General features: G+C 42.1%; 1 protein-coding gene across 8 annotated transcripts in view; it reads right to left on the reverse strand.

The window, feature by feature from the left end:
* The window catches only part of LOC139559721 (E3 ubiquitin-protein ligase RNF220-like), a 193,491-nt gene extending 172,313 nt beyond the window's left edge, over window positions 1-21,178 (reverse strand). For 2 of the 8 annotated variants that reach the window (XM_071375970.1, XM_071375968.1), the window contains exons 1-2: window positions 20,803-21,170; window positions 8,069-8,889 (exon numbers count right to left, since the gene is read on the reverse strand). In XM_071375970.1, coding sequence (XP_071232071.1) covers window positions 8,069-8,717 — 649 coding nt within the window. In that variant the 5' untranslated portion in view covers window positions 8,718-8,889; window positions 20,803-21,170. Of the gene's footprint in view, window positions 1-8,068; window positions 8,890-20,802 lie in introns of all 8 variants that reach the window. The other 6 variants (XM_071375967.1, XM_071375966.1, XM_071375971.1 and 3 more) reach the window with 6 other exon arrangements.
* Window positions 21,179-23,747: the final 2,569 nt, after the last annotated feature.

Genomic DNA, 23,747 nt, shown 5'->3' on the forward strand with positions numbered 1-23,747 from the left:
TGATGTGGTCTGGTGTAGTGTGGTGCGGTGCGGTCTGGTGTAGAGTGGTGCGGTACGGTACGGTACGGTGTAGTGTGGTGTGGTACGACTAATGTAGTGTGATGTGGTCTGGTGTAGTGTGGTGCGGTGCGGTACGGTCTGGTGTAGTGTGATGTGGTCTGGTGTAGTGTGATGTGGTCTGGTGTAGTGTGATGTGGTCTGGTGTAGTGTGGTGCGGTCTGGTGTAGTGTGATGAGGTCTGGTGTAGTGTGATGTGGTCTGGTGTAGTGTGGTGTGGTCTGGTGTAGTGTGATGTGGTCTAGTGTAGTGTGATGTGGTCTGGTGTAGTGTGGTGCGGTGCGGTCTGGTGTAGAGTGGTGCGGTACGGTACGGTACGGTGTAGTGTGGTGTGGTACGACTAATGTAGTGTGATGTGGTCTGGTGTAGTGTGGTGCGGTCTGGTGTAGTGTGATGTGGTCTGGTGTAGTGTGGTGCGGTCTGGTGTAGTGTGATGTGGTCTGGTGTAGTGTGATGTGGTCTGGTGTAGTGTGATGTGGTCTGGTGTAGTGTGGTGCGGTCTGGTGTAGTGTGATGTGGTCTGGTGTAGTGTGATGTGGTCTGGTATAGTGTGGTCTGGTGTAGTGTGATGTGGTCTAGTGTAGTGTGATGTGGTCTGGTGTAGTGTGGTGCGGTGCGGTCTGGTGTAGTGTGGTGCGGTGCGGTCTGGTGTAGAGTGGTGCGGTACGGTACGGTCTGGTGTAGTGTGGTGTGGTGCGGTACGGTACGGTGTAGTGTGGTGTGGTGTAGTGTTGAGTATTGTGGTGCGGTACTGTGCAGTCTACCGTCTCTCAACTTCCTCTCCCAGGACACACACACCTCAGCAGAGCTACACCTCCTTTATCTATCTGACACCTCAATGTCAACAGAACTAACAGCAGGCCCACTGGCTGGGCGTACCAGTCATTCTGAGGAGCACACCGATAGGGGCAAACAGGAGGAGGAGAAAAGGGACATAGGGATAGAAGAAAAGACGAAATAAAGAACTGAAACAGAATAGACGAGGAGTAAAGATGTTACGTGTTTGAAACTCATCCCCTCATCTGTTCCACTTCTCAGTTTCACTCTCTACCAAACACCATATATTCACTCACTTCTTCAAAATAAAACTCTATCTCTCATTGCTATTGTGCAGAAACAGCTGAGATGCAGCTGTAGCGAAATAACAACTTCCTTAAGAATACCTTAGAATAGCTACTACGACTCCAATGATTAAACACTGATATGGACAGAGAGAGGCTGGGAAACTAATACAGATGGAGTCTGGGTGGGTGACAGCTATTGGATTTGAATATGAGATAGCTGCCGAGTAGAGGACACACAATTAGAATGCAGGATTGAATCAATAGGCCTGCTGACAGATGGATTACAAAGGTAAATAGATGATACATGCTGATAAATAATTAATTGGGGCTAGTGGGAGGAGGGTTGGGATGGAGGAAGAGTGACATGAAGGTAGCTAGAGGGAGAACGGCAACACTTTCCTAATGGCCGTCACCCGTCACAAATGCACCAGTGCATTGTGGGTCAGTGTGAAGGACCATGCAGATATGATTGGACATGGTGGTTCTGTGATGAGCTTATGAGACCGTGGTAATACAGTGTTTCTGCATCCGATGGAGCATGGTGTAAATAACAAGGAAATGCCCACTTAAACGGTTTGAAACATGCCTATTTAGTTACCTGGTAAATCATTGTAATACCAACAAATTCAACATTTAAGTTTTCTTTTCTTTTTTTTGATTGATTTGCTTACTGAAAAACCAGACTAGCGTATTTTCAGTGAAGACTAAATAGCACCAAAATAAAAGCTACAGGTGCATGTCATGTGGTTGTGAGGTAATGGCCTAAAAAAGGGTGTTATTGTGGCACAGCCCTTCTGCAACATTGTGAAACCGTGCGCTAAAACAGGTAACGATCCCAAACGCAGCCTCTCTTATGCACCGTGACCAGACATCACCGCAGCGCTTCAGAGGCAGCAATCACTTGCCGATGAATTATTCAAAATTAAGGGCGTAACGTATATGTGTCGTTTTGCCAAGTGGGCTTTTTGGAAACAAGCCTGTCACAGAAGACTGCATCCACAAACTGTGAGAAGATTAGATTACAGAGACGAGAACGGGGGGGGGGGGGGGGGCAGACCTAGCGAGGAGAGAGGGAGGGAGGAGAAAAAGAAAGGGAGAGGAGCATAGGAAAAAGAAAGATGAAAGGGGGAATAAAAGAGAAGACTACACGCCGGCTGTCGTGGGGGTCTGTCTTGTTTTGCTCTGGGTGGGGGACCTGTTAGCAGGAGCACGGCTTCAGCCACTGCCTCTTTAAGGGTGCTCTGGGGGAACAGACCTTTCAACACACCAGCATAAGCCTGGGCAGGCCGAAGGCTGTGAAAGGCAGCTCTCTAGAGAAATAAACCCTTCAGCTCTGGGCACTGTGAGTCAGTCAGTGACAATTCGCCTTTTCCTAAGACTACAAATGAAAACCTGTATAATAAAAAAGGAGGAGGGGTAATGGAGGAGTGGACCTCCAGGGTGTTCTGCCTTCATGGTGCACCGACCGGAAGCCTGACCCCTGGGTAACAGAGGAACGGAACTGCATGCCAGCTGTGGAGGTTCTACTGGACTCAGCGGGCTGGTTTCACTGGGGTTTTATAGAGGCTGAGTGACATCAGCACCGGGCTGAAATCCGGGACCATGGGAATGTGGCTGACCCGGGGCCTGGGAGACAGACGGAGACTGGGCCCCCCATAGTGCTGCTGCACACACAGACACAGCAGAAATAACATGAGCGTGCACGCACACACACACACACACACACACACACACACAAACACGCAGCAAAAATAACACAGCCCACTGTCAGGGGAAACAACCACCACAATATTACCAGCTACATAGAGCCTCTGCTCGTTTTTACATTCTCCTATTGATACTTATGTTGTCATATAGCCTGAAGCTGAAACAAGCTCTCTCTCTCTCTGAGAAAGCAGATCAAAAGTCGCAGGCTTGTGTTCAATGTGTTCTAACAGCCGTCCTTTAGCTGAGAGCGGATTCATGTGAGTAGCTGTTTACTAGTCCAGAGAGCCCAGCTGTTCCTTGGAGGAGGATGTCGCCGCTCATCTAATTTCCCCCCGTTCATTTCCCTAACAGTGGATCCAGCAGCTCGTTTCAATAATCGAGGCTTGCCACCAATCTGTGTCCAATTCAAGTGGCCGAGCCAACAAAGCCCAGGCAGAAAGCGCTAATCCTTGATCTGCATCGCGCCGCAGCAATGGGACAGCCCACTGCTCTTCTATTTAACACAGCGTTGTGATGGGTAGACACCTGCTGTCTACTGCCAACAACCACCCAATGTCTACCGCTGAGAGAGAGAGAGAGAGGGAGTGGGGGGGTAAAGGGAGAGAAAGAGAGGGAGAGAGAATGAGGGAGAGACTATTATCTGTGGAATTTTCAAGTTGTTTTTGAGAGTGCAGAGGTAGTTTTACAAAAACAAGAAGCCTGTTTTCATGATGGCCAGTACGTTTTGAGATTTGACAGCAGGGCCAGTGGAAGTGCAGGAGGATTCCTGGCCCCCGGAGGCCACGGGGAGACTGAGGGCCACAGACAGTGGGGTAAACAAAGGCATGGAGGCCAGAGGGCCACAGTACCCGGGAGGTGGGCGGAAGACTGGAGGGGAGGCAGGGGGTGAGAAGGGGGGGGGCAGGGGGGATGGGCACGGGGACTGACAGAGAGGCAAAATGAGAGGACAAGCCTTTTAACATCTGGGTAAGCACAGACGAGCACCCAGGCCGAAGCCTAATTATTAGAACACTCTTACTTAACTTAACCTCGCCACTAGACCGTGACAGGGAGATGGGAGGGAGGGAGAGGGGATGACAGCAGAGCAAGAGGCGGGGAGAGAGGGAGTGTGGAGGGAGCAGATTATTGTGGGGATGATAATGTTTGTCTCCTTGGCTATTTAACTCTTCACCTGCCAGAAGGAAATGAATAGGAGTTGTTGTGACTTAACAAAACATTCACGAGCATAACATTACAATAATTCAAATATAAAGGTATTTCTATTCATAAAGGCATCTAATGCATTTTATTTATCACTAGCATCATTCCTCCTTGAAGACCCTCTCTTTCTGTGATTGTCTCCTTTTCCTACAAACGTTTCCCAAAGTTTGTAACATTTCCCCGGGAATAGCAACCACACCGATGACATCTGCTCTTTGAAAGAAAATAAAAAATCCCCATCTGACTCACTGTGTGTTTTAACAGCTGTCAGCGTACGTTGCTCTTTTGAACACTGGATGTGAAGAACGTTGGAATAACTGCACATTGGGTGACAGATCTACAAGGCAGGAACTCTGCACCACTCATCATGACAGAGAGGGAGAGGGAAAGGTAAGGGCCAGCAAATCATTAAAGGCGCCACTGAATGATCTGCCTGGCAACCAGAAAGGTACAGAAACGGTTATGGAGATATAACTACATTCTCATTATGAATATTAACAACCTAGCTGTTAATATTCATAATCATCACAAAATAATTTAACCTAAACCCCAAACTCTTCTGTGATTGGGGATCTTGAATTAAATGTGGGAGAGATTGAATCCTGATTCTAAATCCTGATTCTCCCAGACAGACAGACATTAGGAGGGATGTCTCGCCTAGCCTGACTGGCCTGTCCTCTGACTGACTGGGCGGTGGGTCGGTCAGCGGCTATCTCCAGCCCTGAGCAACCGGGGTGGTGGGGGTTAAGTGCGGCCCTGCCAGGCACCCAGTACCCCGTAAATCAGCGGGGATTTATGGAGACAGGCCTGTACGGCTCACAGCTCGGTCACGTCAGGAAGGAAGCCTGCGTGGCTGCACTCTGTTGTCTTAAGGATTCTTCTCTTTATTTCAGCTGCTCAGGAAAGCAGCTGGGGTCTGCATTTCAGCTCTAAACCACGCTAATTGCTCATCCTCCTTTTTGTAATTTCTTTTATCTCTCCTTTTATCTCACTTTTCCCCCTCTACCTTCTCCTCTCCCTTTTCTCTTTCGCTCACACACACACACACACACACACACACACACACACACACACACACACACACACACGCACTCACACACACACACACACACACACACACACACACACACACACACACACACACACACACACACACACACACACACACACACAAACACAGTACTTCCTTCCCTCTCTCTCTCTGTCTCTTCACTCTCTTTCCATCTCTCCTCCCTAAGCCAGGCTTGTTGGAGCGCTTTGTGGAATGGAAATGTGGAAGTGGGTTAGCTGCTCAGGGTCAGGTTCAATATTCAGATCTGCGGTGCAAATGTGTGGTGGGGGAAAACAAACAAACAAGCTCCAGCTGTCACGCACTCACACAGGGAGATGTACACACACACATCCATGACAATAAACGACACACACACAAAACACACAGAGATACACACATTTAAAGTCACTCTCACAAACAAACAAGTGTTCTTCTGTCTTCACTGAGCTTCCTGCATGTGATTCTTTCATTGTAAATATTCAAGTGAATTTTAAACAGGCAAATGACTCCTGGTGCCTTTAAAACTATACAGTATACAAGGAAACACCCTTTTATTACTGATTTCAGAGGGATAAATCTGTAATATGAATACACTGACATGAAATAGCTTATAATGTGATATGTGTATATTATAATGTGATATGCGTATATTATAATGTTATATGCGTATATTATAATGTTATATGTGTATATTATAATGTGACATGCGCATATTATAATGTAACATGCGTATATTATAATGTGATATGCGTATATTATAATGTGATATGCGTATATTATAATGCCATGTTGGGATCTTTATGTGGAGTTTTAATGATTTACAGCATAGTGTTTTAAAAACGTGCCAGTGACTGTACTGGGAAGATTTGGCGGGTTTAACACTGAGGGGACACTGCTCCAGGAGTGACAGCAAGCAGCTAGGTATACAGTCAAGAGAACCCAATTTAAGTCTCTTATATAAAAGTGCTGGAAATTCAATTGCATTAGAGCCCTTGGTGGGTGCAGGTTTAATCGAATTAGACAAGGCTCCAAAACAGAAAACAGCTTCCAGCTCTCAAAATAATTTCCTCCCTCCCAGTCCTCGCCATACCCTACGCCCATGCCGCTTTGCTCTACACTGGGGATGCCAACCCCCCTAGTCCCCTGGTTCCCTTCCACCCTAATCTTCTCTATATCAGTGAGGATGAACCAGACCGTATTCTAATCAAATGACACCAATATCAGCTTAACACACAATAGCAGTATATCTGGATGGTATTGGTAAGATCCATAAGCCTTTCTCCATGAAACTTCATGTGGCTGAATTTGCAATTTCCCAATGCCCAACATGAAGGACATGTAATTCCATCTATTTCACTCCTATCTACGCTAGAAATCTACATGCATCTCTCTGGTTCTACATAAACGTGACCAGCAGAAACACAGGCAGCATTAGCTGGGCTGACGTTTACAGGACCTCAAAAACACCAACGAGACTTTAAACAAGACTCCTATAAGAAGTAATCCTTTATGAGAAATGCTATTTCTTTAATCTCTCTCTCTCTCTCTCTTTCCATCCCTCTCACTCTCTTCTTCCCTCCTTCTCTCTCCCTCTCTTTCTTCTTGCTGGGTGTCATTCCCCCTCCCTGCTCCTCCGGTGGTGTTTTTATCGGATCAGTCTCAGTTCGCCGCTCTTGTCTCTCATGTGTTCGATCAAGGGTGGTTCGATCTCTCCTTATGCACAGTGCGCCTGTCGCGCTCTAGCCCTCCCAATGAGAGAGACAGAGAGAGGAAAAGGGAGAGGAAGAGTGAGAAAGATAGCGAGAAAGCACAGCGACTCTCAGTGTGCAATTACCCGCCACCATAATGAGGGCTCGGTCTCTTTCTCCTGAGAGACTGACTCCCACTTTCTCTCTCTCTCGCTCTCTCCCACCAATCTGTCACAAGATCAGATGGATCCTGTTGACGTGTGTAGGACTTGTTAGTGCTTGTGCAGAGAGAGAGGGTGGGGGTGGGGGGTTATCCCTCCTCCTGTTAGAGACATGCCTCCTGCCAAAGTTTGGAAAGCTGGGTAATCCCCTGTTCATTTGCCACACTGGCTGGGTGAGTGCAGTGGTATGATGAATGCTGATGACAGGACTGTACCCCATCTTGCTGCGAGTCACTTCCCAAGTAATCAGATTAAAACAGTGAGCCAAATGGCCTTTGCTCATTGGAGAATGCTAATGTCCCAGAGCTTGTGGGAGTTGGAGTGAGACAGGGACAGAAAAGGACATGGGGGGAAGGCAGGAAGAAGGGACCAGAAAATCAGTGTTGTGCACTGTAGGGGTGACAGAGAACATAATCGGGGAGGGAATTGTGTGTGTGTGTGTGTGTGTGTGTGTGTGTGTGTGTGTGTGTGTGTGTGTGTGTGTGTGTGTGTGTGTGTGTGTGTGTGTGTGTGTGTGTGTGTGTGTGTGTGTGTGTGTGTGTGTGTGTGTGTATGCGTTAGCCACAGACCACAGCGAGAGGGGAGGACAGTGTGTGAGTGAGTTTAAGGCTGAGTGAGCCTATGGAAATGTCTTTGGTTTTCACAGGCTGCTACTGTATTTGGAGTTAAGGTTCACAGGGTGGATTACTGCCAGTTATATTACTGGACTCCCTCTCAGCAGCATACTTATTCTTCTGAGCATGCCCTGGCATCCTTTGATATTTTCCCAAATTCTTTCACTTGCACTTACCCAAGAGAAACCTCCATGTAATTTATGAATCAAATCTGTGGAGTTCATCTGTGTGTGGGGCTCACTTCCTGAACATCCCTCTGTACTTTAATACACTTCATAGATAGCAAAGTATGGATGCTGCTGTCTCTATAACAACACAGCACACAGTATGTGTTGTTTTTAGGTACATTTTTTCTTGTAAACTAATATCAAAAGCGTATTTTTTGTGAGGCATGATTTAATAGTAGAATTAGTGGTTACCATTACATGTGTTTTGTGTTTCATAATATAAAGATAAATGTACTCACAGCGTTCGATGCGGTCCTCTGGGCTCGATGATGTCTCGCGGTCGGACAACAGGCCTGACACTGCAAAAATCTTTTTCCCAGCATCCTCCACTGCCTTAAGGGCGCTTGGGGAGCTGGAGGGGATCTGTCCCCCCCCAAAGTCATACTCTTTACCCTCAGCGTCCGTGTATCGCAGGTGGGGAGAGGCGTCTGCATCCAGGCAGCCTTTGAGGCGCTTGGCTGGGGTGAAGGCAGACTGGTAGCCCCCTGCCCCGTCACGGTCGTCTGGAGGGGAGGCGAAGGGTCGGAAGGCCCCCACCCCGCTGTGGTTCAGCATGCTGATGGGGGAGCAGTCCAGGTTTGGGGGGGCGAACTGGTGATGCAGGTGCAGCAGGGAGGAGGGGAAGTCCCGGTTGGGGAAGCCCCCGGGAACGGCTCCCTGACGGTGGTACATGGAGGCGAAGGTGTAGGAGCCGTTGTTAAAGGGCAGGTGCATGTCCTTCTCGCCCATGGAGACGGGCACGCCGAAGGAGCGGGGCTGCTGGCAGGGGATGGAGGCGTCGCGGCTTGCCTCGGCGGTGGAAGCCAGCACCATGAGGGCTGGGGATGCCAGAGGGTTGGGAAGGTAAGAGGACGACTCCATCTTGAAAGCGGCCCGGTGCAGGTCCATCCTGGTACCTGGGGAGGGGGGTTCCTGGGCCCAGAGGAGGGGCTGAGAGAAGAAGGAGTGGGGCGGGGTGTCCGGGCTGCGGGAGGCGGCTCTGGACACGCAGGTCAGGGGAAGGTGGGTCCTCACGGAAGGGTCCAGTCTCACTGCGGGTTCATCCTCCTCAGGTCACCGTCTGTAACAGGACACACAAGAAGCAACGTTTTCATTCAGCATCAGCCATAAAACTATTAAAAATAACATGACAGAGCCTCTTTGAAGAAGTCACAAACTTTCCCTCAGAGAGAGATCTGGGGTTGGATCACATCTATTTAAGCGGATTATTTCTCCATCTCTCCATCTCTCCATCTCTCCCTCCCCTGCCTGCAGCTGGACCAGAACCGTCTGTCACAGATAAGGGCAGCGCTCGTCAATCTGATAAGGCCAGGCTTGCTCATGTGAACACTCGTCCCGGGTCCCCAGGCTGCCTACTCCAATGGGATTGTGATAGTGATATCATATCAGGCTGCCATCTGCACAGCCAGGAAATTTGACTGAATGAATAAATTAGCTGCACTTAACCTCTTGGCCTCTGGAGCAGTGAAACAGACTGAGACTCTCAGGAGGATTAGATGGTCAGATTGGACAAAGTGTGTGAGGTGATTTAATGAAACAATGGCAAAAAACGTTTCAAAGATTTTTTATCCCAAAGTGTAATTCGAAGGTGGACCTAAGTATGGGTATAACGTGTACATTTTAAGAGCTCAAAAGAAGTGCCCATCATCTATTAAAATCAACCATAAAACTGAAGTTACAAATTCAGTATTTTATGCATCTGTACTTCATAAATCTATATTTTAAAATAACATTCCATGTACCTTTACATTGATATCATACACAGAAAATGTTGAAGTTAGATATGCTGTCATACATTCACCATTGATTTATCTAAATCCTCTCAAATGTTGAACCAATTCATGTGGATAAGGTCAAACCTACAGCATCATGTACATAGCTCTTCAAAGCCACACAGAATATCTGCCCATATCAAAGACTCTCCACGGGAATTAGCTGAGAAATATTTTATATACATCAGCTGTCCTGAACACTCATTCAAATCAATTTAAAACCTGATCTGAGCTTTGACACACTGCACACACAGCCTCTCTCAGAAAGAATCTATTTACATTACATTTACATTACCACACAGGCTACGTCCCAAACGGCACCCTATTCCCTACATGGTGCCCCTATGGGGCTCTGGACAAAAGTAGTGCACTATATAGGGAACAGGGTGCCATTTGGGACGTAGCCATACAGTAGATGTCAAGGGAATGTCTGTTGAAAATGGGTTATACTATACTATAGTACACTACAGCGCTCCGGTCTGGCCAGACGCCCAAGCATCACATTACACTCTGTCTTTCCCCCTAATCTATCCAGGAAAAAGCACCTTGAAATGGTACCAATAACAATACCCTATCTGTAACAAAAGGCCCTATCCATGCCCCCTTTCATCATAGTCTTCCCTGCGTATCAGATCTCTTCTCTGGGATAACCTCTAAACAATGACTCCATGTAGGTGTTGACAGCCAGGTAACACAGTGATAAGTACCTGGATACTTCAATTGTATTGTCGTTACCATCAGCGTGCAGAGCTGTGGACTCAGTGTGAAACTGACAATTCAATAAAAGGACACAGGATATCCCCTTATGCCGAAAGCATAAGTAAGCTGAGTGTTGTACCGATGTGCTAATCATTTCTCTCTTCTCCAGCAGACGAGGGAGCAGAGCCGAAGTCGCCTGGTGTGGGAGCTACAAGAACAAATCCTGTGCTCCCAGGGCGCTTGAGTCAGCCCCGTGGGCTGGAGCCTGACACACACTGACACACACACACTCTGCTCCGCTCCACACCACGCAGAGTTGTCGGGAAACTGACACCCAAGGGAGGCCTTAAACTGTTTTCTATCTCATTACTGCATGCTTGTCTTATAATATACTACATCCTTTTAAATGATAAGACTGAACAATAAAAGTTCAGCCAAACTGAAGATCTATTATCCTTATCACTAATGATAAACAATCATTGGAATAACATTGGAATAACCTATAATACATATATAAACAGTAGATGTCAGTTAGAATCTACTGAAAATAGCTCATACATATTTACTGACAGGGTTTATCTGCATTTTATTATCGAACGTCATAGATAGAATATTTCCATATTGTCATAACTTGATTACTCTCGGTAGACTGATGCAGCTGTCAGTGAAATATTAAATAGAACACATTATTGTATTTTAAGTGACAATGGCATGATATCATGAGAAATTGCAACGTCAACAACAATGAAGTGTAATATAATTCCTATCAGAAAGGCACTAATGTAAAATAAGATATAGGTCTCTGTAAAGGTAAATAGTTGGGATGTCAAACCTATTTTCCATCTGGTTGTTTTAGGAGAGAAACGCACATAAATCCAATTTAGATATAAACATACACTGTCAACTCTGACTGATGGCCAAGTATTGGAGCCCCAAACAGCTAAAGTTTCCTTAGAGAGCGTCATTCAGACCACAGCTCCTGTGCTTTCCTTGTCTGTCAGTACATTTAGAGATTGTTGACAACAGTGAAAGTGCCACTCTTACATTTTATTACAGGACAGGGCAGACGGTGTCATTCAACCCCTTCTGGAGCACACACACACACACACACACACACACACACACACACACACACACACACACACACACACACACACACACACACACACACACACACACACACACACACACACACACACACACACACACACTTGTGCGCATAGGCATATTATCTATGGAGACGGCATATTTAGACAATTTGCAAGTTGATGTTGTGGTAATTTGGTAGATGAGTTGAACAAGTAGATCTCTAATTATCTCCGAACTTCTAAAAAGGGAAGTGTACCTACATAGTAATTGTTGTTGTTTAAAAAAACACCATCTTAATCAACTATTCAATTCAAATGCATCAGCCTACTTCCTACAATTCAAGAAAATTGAAATGCACAGCACAAACCCAATGTCTGCCCATTATTTAATCAACTAAAGAAACATCACTGTAACACCATAGATCATTTCCAAAACCCACAACAAGTTCCAAAAAAGATCATTTCTCAAAATGTGAAATTAAAATAGATTGTAGATAATATTCGAACAAGACACATTTACAAGTGCATATACAAGTACAGTAAAACTTCTCTACCAAAACTCTTTGAAACATCACTATGAAACATTACTATTACTATGAAACATTACTATTACTATGAAACATCACTATGAAACATCACTATTACTATGAAACATTACTATTACTATGAAACATCACTATGAAACATCACTATTACTATGAAACATTACTATTACTATGAAACATCACTATGAAACATTACTATTACTATGAAACATCACTATGAAACATCACTATTACTATGAAACATTACTATTACTATGAAACATTACTATGACTATGAAACATCACTATGAAACATTACTATGAAACATTACTATTACTATGAAACATCACTATAAAACATTACTATGAAACATTACTATTACTATGAAACATCACTATGAAACATTACTATGAAACATTACTATGAAACATTACTATGAAACATTACTATGAAACATCACTATGAAACATTACTATGAAACATCACTATGAAACATTACTATTACTATGAAACATCACTAAGAAACATTACTATTACTATGAAACATCACTATGAAACATTACTATGAAACATTACTATTACTATGAAACATCACTATGAAACATTACTATGAAACATTACTATGAAACATCACTATTACTATGAAACATTACTATGAAACATTACTATGAAACATCACTATGAAACATTACTATGAAACATCACTATGAAACATTACTATGAAACATCACTATGAAACATTACTATGAAACATCACTATGAAACATTACTATGAAACATTACTATGAAACATTACTATGAAACATCACTATGAAACATTACTATGAAACATTACTATGAAACATTACTATTACTATGAAACATTACTATGACTATGAAACATCACTATGAAACATTACTATGAAACATTACTATTACTATGAAACATCACTATAAAACATTACTATGAAACATTACTATTACTATGAAACATCACTATGAAACATTACTATGAAACATTACTATGAAACATTACTATGAAACATTACTATGAAACATCACTATGAAACATTACTATGAAACATCACTATGAAACATTACTATTACTATGAAACATCACTATGAAACATTACTATTACTATGAAACATCACTATGAAACATTACTATGAAACATTACTATTACTATGAAACATCACTATGAAACATTACTATGAAACATTACTATGAAACATCACTATTACTATGAAACATTACTATGAAACATTACTATGAAACATCACTATGAAACATTACTATGAAACATCACTATGAAACATTACTATGAAACATCACTATGAAACATTACTATGAAACATCACTATGAAACATTACTATGAAACATTACTATGAAACATTACTATGAAACATCACTATGAAACATTACTATGAAACATTACTATGAAACATCACTATGAAACCTTACTATGAAACATTACTATGAAACATTACTATGAAACATCACTATGAAACATGACTATGAAACATTACTATGAAACATTACTATGAAACATCACTATGAAACATTACTATGAAACATTACTATGAAACATCACTATGAAACCTTACTATGAAACATCACTATGAAACATCACTATGAAACATCACTATGAAACATCACTATGAAACATCACTATGAAACATCACTATGAAACATCACTATGAAACATCACTATGAAACATCACTATGAAACATTACTATGAAACATTACTATGAAACATAAGAGGTGTTTCTTCACTCATCTGCATGTGATTCTACTGCACACAGGGAGAAGATGTTGGCACATCTCAGAGCAGCTAATTACACTGTTTCACTTCCAAAACAATCCAATGTCGTTTTATAGGCACCTAAAAACCACTCAGTCTAAAGGGGACAAAACCTCTTGACATTATCGAAGATATTTTTTTATACGAGACTTCACTTAAAATGGTAAAAACATAATCATATAGGTAAAAGTCTAATAGATTTTAGCCGCTTGAAACAGGGAGTGTGGCATCAAATATTTGCCGTTGTGACACAGACAGGTAGAGTCAACTGTCTGTGTGGTGGATGGGCTGGCCGGGTGTGTTTGCGACAGGTAGAGTCAACTGTCTGTGTGGTGGATGGGCTGGCCGGGTGTGTTTGCGACAGGTAGAGTCAACTGTCTGTGTGGTGGATGGGCTGGCCGGGTGTGTTTGCGACAGGCAGAGTCAACTGTCTGTGTGGTGGATGGGCTGGCCGGGTGTGTTTGCGACAGGCAGAGTCAACTGTCTGTGTGGTGGATGGGCTGGCCGGGTGTGTTTGCGACAGGTAGAGTCAACTGTCTGTGTGGTGGATGGGCTGGCCGGGTGTGTTTGCGACAGGCAGAGTCAACTGTCTGTGTGGTGGATGGGCTGGCCGGGTGTGTTTGCGACAGGCAGAGTCAACTGTCTGTGTGGTGGATGGGCTGGCCGGGTGTGTTTGCGACAGGCAGAGTCAACTGTCTGTGTGGTGGATGGGCTGGCCGGGTGTGTTTGCGTCCCAGCGGAAAGCTCACTCAGTATTCTAGACAGCCAGTTGTGGCTGATGTCCGAAGGACAGTCAATACTATTGAAATAGAGTCATTGATGTGTGCCTCTGTGACTCTGTACACACTGCCGTAGCTCAAATGTTCCTTCTGAATCAAAATCACCTGCTCACTCGCCAATATGAAATCTATATAGAGAGTATTTCAATAAAATGTACCAACAGCAGCTGCTGCTTCTCCACAGAATATGCTGCAGTACTGACAAATATGAAAGTAAGATTTAATATCAGAGCCGGCGCTCAGTGAAGGATACAATAATGCCACTTGGGCATATTCAGCTGCAAAATCAATAAGGATTGGACAAGCTGTGCCACACTGCTCGAATGGCAGTTCACTAACAACCAATACATTCCACTAGAGTGTATGACACAGAGTGGTGTAGGCCTAATCAGTCTTTTCAAAATCTTTAGGAGACGTCTTTCACCCACAAATCCAAGCACTCTCTTTCCTTTTGTGTATATTTGAACCATTGGCTTGGTGTGTGACCAACCCAAAGTGACATTCAGGTCTAACTGCCAAAAGGAGAAGGGGGTTTACTTTCTAAATAAGCCTTTGTGAGCTAAAAGGACAGCGAAACACATTGATTCATGGCAGACAAAATAATTTTTTTATGTTTCCTGACCTGCCTAGGCTATTCATTTCAGGGGCCAATGGACTGTTTGCCACACACAACCCACCTGAACCAACTAATTCCTTGCTAAGCCCAGATTATTTGCAAGGTGTCGTGTCTGGCTCCCAGGGCGCCAAAGCCAGCCGTGGACTACAAAGAGAACCCCTCTCTCTCTTTCTGTCTCTCACCCCTGACCATCTCACTCACTGAACCCGTGCAACCTCTTTGTAAATAGAGAGAGAAAGTGAGAGAGAGAGAGAGAGAGAGAGAGAGAGAGAGAGAGAGAGAGAGAGAGAGAGAGAGAGAGAGAGAGAGAGAGAGAGAGAGAGAGAGAGAGAGAGAGAGAGAGAGAGAGAGAGAGAGAGAGAGAGAGAGAGAGAGAGAGAGAGAGAGAGAGAGAGAGAGAGAGAGAGAGAGAGAGAGAGAGAGAGAGAGACAGCGAGAGAGAGAGACAGAGACAGAGCATAGGGCTTGGGCTGAGCCTGGGGACAGTGAGCCCTGGACTGGACTGAAGAGCGAGGACACCACTGGCCTACCTGGCCAGTCACTGGATGTTCAATAACATACAGTGAGCAGCACAGTGATGGCCTGCCCCAAAGCCTTCTTATGACAACTTGTTGGCCAACTCAACATATAAAACACCACACAATAATTCAGCCAACACAGCAGGCTTCTCATTACAGGAGCAGTGCCATGATAGATTTTGAAGGAAAGTGTTGGTTGCTGTTATAGGGATGAAACTGAAGTTTAGAAGACTTCACGGAAGTCTTTACACAAGTAACTACGCTTTCATAATTCATGAATATAGTATTCTCTCTCTCTCTCTGTGTGTGTGTGTGTGTGTGTGTGTGTGTGTGTGTGTGTGTGTGTGTGTGTGTGTGTGTGTGTGTGTGTGTGTGTGTGTGTGTGTGTGTGTGTGTGTCAATCAGACATATCGGAACAAGTGCCTTTCCACTCCCAAGCCATGATGTAGGAAGATAATAAGTACACAAAGATATCTGTCTACAATCGATTGAAGCAAATGCACTGATAATGCCTTCTGGGCAGGATGTGAAATTAACTTATTTCCAAGCTCTGAAATGTACATCCAGATCATTGACAAATGGTGAAATCTGAGAAAGAAAATATCTGATAACTATATTGTACAAACCTCATCACATTAGACTGCCTAACTCCGAACTGTCTCCTGTTCTCAATGTCAATAACACTGCTATACAATTCAGTCAAACCGTTGCAAAAGGCTATTGGAAATATCTAGCAATAGGCTGCTAAATGGAAACAGGCAACATTAATCAAAATGGAACATTATTCAATATAATTTGCAATTATTTGTCAATAAAAATGCATTATTTTATAACATCATAATAGTAATATCCTACACATGTGTACATTGGAAAAAACAATAAAAGTACATTTTCCTGCATATATAACTAGTTCCAGGGCTACACACTCCACCAGTCGTTGCTATTAAGTATTGGAGACCCTGATTTGTACACTCAATTCAAAAAGCACTCCTGACAGAAAGCAACAAAATACAATAATAAAGAGAATAGAATATTGAAGTTAAGTCCCCTACAGACATAAACAGCAAATAGCTATATCCACAAGACTGATCAAAACTTTGTCTCCAAATCACACAAAAAAATTAAGGGAACATTTTTTAAACTAAGGCTAGTCGCAACGTGATGTAAATATTGCCATGTAACGGATGACGGAAAACAATATAGGCATACACACAGGAAACAATACAACTGATAAAGTGTATGATTATTCAGATTGAATATCGCAATACGAAACGAATTAGCCACAGCTACAGACCGAGCGCACAACAAAGCAAACCAGACAACCTTATTTGAAACAACATTTCAAGTAATATTTGCACTGCCAAAAAATGTATTAGGAAACAGAATCAGCTAAACGAAGGGGAAGTGTCAGAATAATGTAATATGAATGAAGGGGAAACGTCTTCGTTTGATTTAACATTCCACACAAGGCATTGACCAACCTACAAAATATTCAAAATAATGAATGCATATCAAAAACTAATCTAAGATGCATACAGTGAAACCGTGAGTGCATGAGCGAGATATTTATCCTAAACCCATATGTTCAAACACTTGTTATTTACCGTTTATTTCAATTACCATACCATGCCACCATCTGCATGGCAAATTAGCATTCAGTCAAGTGTTTATTAGCAAAACAAAATATAAACTTTAGTAGGGACGTGATGGAGGGGATGTGGCAGGGGGAACCATTCTGCTTTTGATAAAGAACGAGGAATTAGTAGCCTAGCCTATATATCGATAGGATTTAATAGACCAAGGGTCATCAAGACGATGTGATAGAGTAATCCATAGTTAATTTACTATCTATGTCATCTGGGTTTGTGTAAGTCTGGACCAAACGGAGGATCAGTAGCATATCAAGTTACGATATTAATGCATATCATGACGTTAATAATTCCCTATTGATCAAATATGAAGAGTAGCCTAATTTGAGTAAATCTTCGATTCTTTCTCCTTTCCTTCGCAATAGTTCAGCTCTCGAACCACACAGAGAAGAATAAGCTATCCTATTTGCTAACTGTGTTTCATTCCGCCTGCTTGCTTTCCGGTTTTTTAATTCCAAACAGCGCTCAAATCCAGATTAAAATAACTCTAGCTATTGATCCGTGCTCTGGATTCGACATTAATTTTAGTTCAGTTCTCACTTTGCAAGAGGATCAATGGGAAGCAATAACAGCTGACATCGCTGCTGAAAGGGATAGAAAAGAAGGACTGGGGGAAAAAAATCGAAACGCTAACAAATAAATAATGTGTTACTTTTCTTCCGACATCGACTTTGATTTTTGCTTGACTCTTCCCAGGCCACAGTGAAGAAACGCAAAGCAAAGACGGAGTAGCCAATCATTTCAATAGGCTAAGTGGAAAATTCATCTATATTCTAGGCGTACATGAAGTTGATTAATTCACATAACATTGTCCTTTAGCAATAAGGACTAAATAGCCTAAAAATACGGATAACAATCCCAACATGTGTAATATCGGTTCAAAACTGGACTTGTGAAGGAAATTTTTCAAAACCTCATTCTTCTCTACAAATTGTTGCGCTGTGAAAAGAGCAGGTGTCTATTTCACCTGCTACTCAATGATTTTAGAAAAACCAAAATATCCTTATTCGTCTGCACAGCACACACATTAATATTTAGAGGTTCATCACATAACAGGCATACCATCTAAATGATGATGTATCAATTAGCCTAACATACTAAATCATATGCCAAAACCTAACTTTTTACTTGTTTAAAACCTACCATGATTAGAGAAATAATCAGACGCAGAAATAGGCCTACTGCGAAAAAAATGAAACGCATGTCAGAGCGTTAGGCATAGCACTTCCTTTTTGATGTCTATAATTCAAGTAAACATAGGCTAATAGAAAAATAGGAAGTTTGAAAAAAGTGTGAGACTATGCTGATAAACTATGCTGATAAATCAACCGAAGCGATGAAAGTGTGTTTTAGTGGAAAATAAAACGGGTGAGTAGGCCTATAGGAATAAATTAGGCAATAATAATTTGAAATAAGAATGTTAAAGTTTTCAAAAACCGATATAGCCAATTCTAGCCTACACACTTAGACTATATCAATTAGGTCAATATAATGTCATAAAAAATATGGAAACTTTTGTCTGCGTCGACTGGTGGATATGACTCTCATAGGACTCTAATCTTTCCAGTTGACAAAAAATAGATCAATAGCATCCCTCCGTTATAACAGCTATAAAGATGATTTGGCATGTCAACATACACAGACAATTTAGTATATTTGGAAAGCAAACATTTTAGATTAAAAGGATCACGGATGAAAAATATAGGCTAGGCTACTGTTGAAAGACACAAGGCACCTTGCTAACCTTGTTCCCTTTTAGCTTACATTTTATTTAAAACGTTTTATAATTATTATATAATATCTAAAACGTTATATTATAACATAATTGAAAAATTATAAAATGTTGTATTAAGTCCAATTAGAGTGATATTTTATAAACTGCTCATGAAAGTCAAAGGCTGTTTTCTTTCTTTCCAAAACTATTATTTCTATGTTTATTTTCTTGAAGAAATGCCGCATCATCAACCGCTTATCGTTAGAGAACGAGCTGCACTTGATCGACATCATATTTTGTGTATTCATCAACTGTGAATTAACCTAAACGCCTTACGCTTTGGAGCAACTCGTTTACAACTCGTCGGTTAAGCGGAAACCTTCCAGCTTGTAGTCAGTCATTTGGGGCAGGATGTAAATTGTAGTGGTCTGTAGTAAACAGGTGTTTCCCTATTCTTTCTCTCGGCTCCCTCTCAGAATACTTCTCGGCTAGTTTTCGATTTCAGGATTTTTTCTTTCCGAGGATTAAAGTGAACATAATTGATGCTTAACGGAACCTTAGTCAACACGTAGGCTACCTGCTCTCTCTCTCTAAATATATTCATGTACTCTCTCTCTCTCTCTCTCTCTCTCTCTCTCTCTCTCTCTCTCTCTCTCTCTCTCTCTCTCTCTCTCTCTCTCTCTCTCTCTCTTTCTCTTTCTCTCTCTAACACACACACACACAGAGAGAAAACATTATGTTACCAAGTTTAGAGAAAAGGCTAAATTCATCTATGAACTAATATGCTTCACTAACATTTTAATCCACGGTTTAGATTATGTTAAAATATTACTTTTCCAAATAGCAAAGGTTTAGCAAAACAATTGTGAGAGAAGTGTTCATTGTGTATGGTGCTGTGCAGACAGTGTTAGGGCCACTGTTCGGTCATTAACTTAAAACATGGCTTTGTTTAGTTTAATAAGCATTAAAGGCTACGATAGATAATGGGTGTTTTTAAAATAGTCAAAGGCAAGTATGGTTATAATCACCTTATTACACGGTAGCTTAATTGGGGTTTTGTACAAAGACATCAAAACTTTGACTTTTAATCTGTGACGAGTCATATTTCTCCACGGTATTCTTTGGATGACTAAAAGTAGTTCACGCGCATTAGATGGAACAATGTTGTAACATCTTGGACATGTTCCCCGCATCCCACTGTAGGCCTTGACTAAGGTAGCGGACACAACTACTCCGAATTTTCAACTACTTAGAGGCCTACCTCGATTTAAAGTAAAACTATAGGTGTTGGCTATATGGAGGTATTATGTCAGGTGATTTGTACTTTCCACAAGTGATGATACCTTTTCCGACCTAACTTGAACAGAGGACCGCATAAAAACAACGTTCAAAACATGAGGTAAAATTTTTAACTCAGGACCAAAGCAAGAGGTAAAGTTTAACAGTTACCCTGACTTTGAAACTTGTGGAAACGCTCCTAATGATTCATACCAACGGGTTCAGAAGTTAGAATGCAAAGCATATTTTTGGAAAGAGTAGGGTAGCCTAACGCATGCATCACATGGGTTGATGATAAAATCCCAAACGCTAGTCTTAAGAAAGATATACAATTGTCAATGACTGTAAACAAGATTCACATTTCAAGAGGCAGGGTTGACGACCACACAATCAGTAAGTACTACGACAATGAATACATGAGTTCACGCTTAAAATAGTCGGATAGCCTACAGCCAGATTCGTGGTGCGTTAAAAGTTGGACGACAACAAAATCCCGAAAGGTAAAAGAGCAGAACACAACGCAATCACAGTCTAAACATTCGGAGTACTTACGTTGTTATAAACAATCCCTTTGAAGGTCGTAGATTTCGTTTATCCTCAAAACCGAAACTTTTCAATTGCAGGCTGGCGAAAGCACCGGAGATAACGGAGTCGCATGGAAAGGATAGTAGGCTAGTTAACACCTCGTTACAAGGTTGCTGTGTGGAGAGGCAGGCTGTGCCAGCTCTTGTGTTCAGAGTGGTATCAGTTGCATGTATCGCTGAGAGAGGGAATATGCGTGGAGTCTAGGAATACCGAGGAAAAAGCAGAGATTGAATCTAAGGTAGATGTGTCGCTCGCAAACAGTGTTTTAGGTGCAGTGCTGCCGCTCAGCGCTGGGTTTGCTCAATGACTGACATTCTCTCCTTTCCACTTTCCCCCATTCGCAGTTCCCCAGCCCCCTCTCTCCGTCCGTCTTCCCCAGGGTGGCTTTTAGTGAGCTTTGTGAACAGTGAATGAATTATCTTCTGTCTTCGCTGTATAAGAGACCAGTGGAAATGAAGTCCACTTCTAAACAAAAGGTACATCAATAATTTATATTTTTTCCAATCAAAGATATGATTACGCACAGCGCACGCGTTACAGTAGCCGTGAAATGACAAAGTTCCATACGCGGTGACCTCTCAAAACAAGCTGCTTATGCAAAGCAATTCATTAGCCTACTGTGTTAAATACAAATGAAAAGATGTTGAAACTGTCAGGGCCAGTTTGAAATGTATGAAAAGCAAAAACTATTTTGCTCCGTCCAGCACAGGACACAAAATACCCCCACATTTTCAAGAAATGTTTAAACCAAAATATATACTTTTTTTTTATTTTGTAGAAAGACTTTAAATTGTTCTTAGTGACCATAATGACTTTTCTAAGTGTGCAACCCATACTATGTTGCTCATAGAGATTTTTTTGATCATCTATTGTGGGTTGTTGTCAAAAACGTAGGAAAACACTTGAATTGGTCTTGCCTGCCTTTTCCAGTCTATGGACCGTTCAGATATTATCCACCTGCTGGAAAGATATTGAATTGCATGTATAGTCCATCAAATAGGAGGGAAATATTACTGTAAATAATATCACATACCTTACATAAAAAGTAGAGATTCTTATTAGACTATGCTGTAAAGTAGATGTACAATACAGTGTTTAAAGTGTATTTCTTATCTGTGACAGTAAATTCCCTAACGTGGGAAACGTGGGAGGGGGATTCAGTAGGATCCCTGCATATGGGCTGCATGCATACACATTATCACTTAGTTGTGTTGCTAATGATGTCTATTTGAGTGTGACTAGAGGGAAGGAGGAAGAGGCCTGTCTGTGTCCCAGGTCTCTCTCAATTCAAAATCAAATAGCACAGCTCAACCTCTAATGTTTCTAAATGGACTGGTGTGTATTGACTTAAAGGCCCTTTGATAGCAAATCTTTCACAGGACTTGCTCCAAATTTCCTAACACTCCAAAACACATGTATTCTGTGATGCTGAGGTGTTGCGATCAGAAGTACTGTAGTTAAGTTAAACTACTTGGTAATATAGAAATTAATATTCAACTAGTCAGTGACCACTGTGGAGTTTGTGATAGCACCTACACCTATTTGTTGTCTCTACCTTCTTGCGTTTTGTGCTGTTGTCTGTGCCCAATAACGTTCATACCATGTTTTATGCTGCTACCATGTTGTGTTGCTACCATGTTGTTGTCATGTTGTGTTGCTACCATGTTGTTGTCATGTTGTGTTGCTACCATGCTGTGTTGTCATGTGTTGCTGCCATGCTATGTTGTTGTCTTAGGTCCCTCTTTATATAGTGTTGTGTTGTCTCTCTCGTCGTGATGTGTGTTTTGTCCTATATTTATTTATTTATTGAAATCTCAGCCCCCGTCCCCGCAGGAAGTCTTTTGCCTTTTGGTAGGCCGTCATTGTAAATAACAATTTGTTCTTAACTGACTTGCCTAGTTAAATAAAGGTTAAATAAAAAATAAAAAATAGACACTATGTCCTGGGATTTCCAATGATCTTCTATGTAGAAGAACCCCTTATCTTCTCACTCTTGTCTAGCTTATGAGTATCATAGAGCAAAACATGTTACACGTACGTGTTCGTGGGAAACTCATCTATCCATAGATAGCTTTTAATAGTTTGTAGCTCAAACCATTCTGACTCTACAGACGTTTTTGTAATATAAAAATATCCCCGGGCCCCTTTGGATTTAGCTCAGCCCCTGTTAATCACACAGACCAATGGTTGATATCTACAGATGAAGAAGACATAAATTAATCCAATCCTCAAATACACAATGTTTAGAAGTCCAAAACTCAGAGGCATTATGGGGGGACTCATTGGGTTAACTTATAAATAGTAGTTTGTACACGCCAGGAAGAATGTGTACAAACACAAATTTTTTCCCTGTGCTGTGGGAATTCTAAATGCATGCAGATAAATGAGAGTCAGGGAAATGAAAAGTCGTTTTTTGCTGGGGTCTTGGGACTGATAGAGTTAAAACTCACTATTAAGACAACACCAAACAACTATAATATGAGTTGAACTCACAACCTTTCTAATGATATTGTAATTACTAGGTAGTACAGTCCATCATGACTCTTTGCCCAGAGTAGAGCAATTAATGCCCATTGTGTCTTTCAACAGCACTGCCTCAATGACATACACTTCATTTCTTGTCTTAATTATTAGTATACTGACACATGGAAACCCTGCAGAGTCTGTGACTATAGCATCTCACACAAATGAACTGTCCTTACTGTGTCATTAATGCAAATGTCACATCTGTGTTGGAGGTGTCTTTTCATTGTTTTGTCACTTACCTTTCGAAAACATACCTTTCGAAAACACTTGTGTGTGTGTGTGTGTGTGTGTGTGTGTGTGTGTGACACAGACACAAGTGTGTTCTGCTGTGTCGGACTGCCAGCGATCACACGCACACACATACACACATGCACACATACACACAC

The sequence above is a fragment of the Salvelinus alpinus genome, chromosome 30 (genome assembly GCF_045679555.1).
Source record: "Salvelinus alpinus chromosome 30, SLU_Salpinus.1, whole genome shotgun sequence".
NCBI lineage: Eukaryota > Metazoa > Chordata > Actinopteri > Salmoniformes > Salmonidae > Salvelinus > Salvelinus alpinus.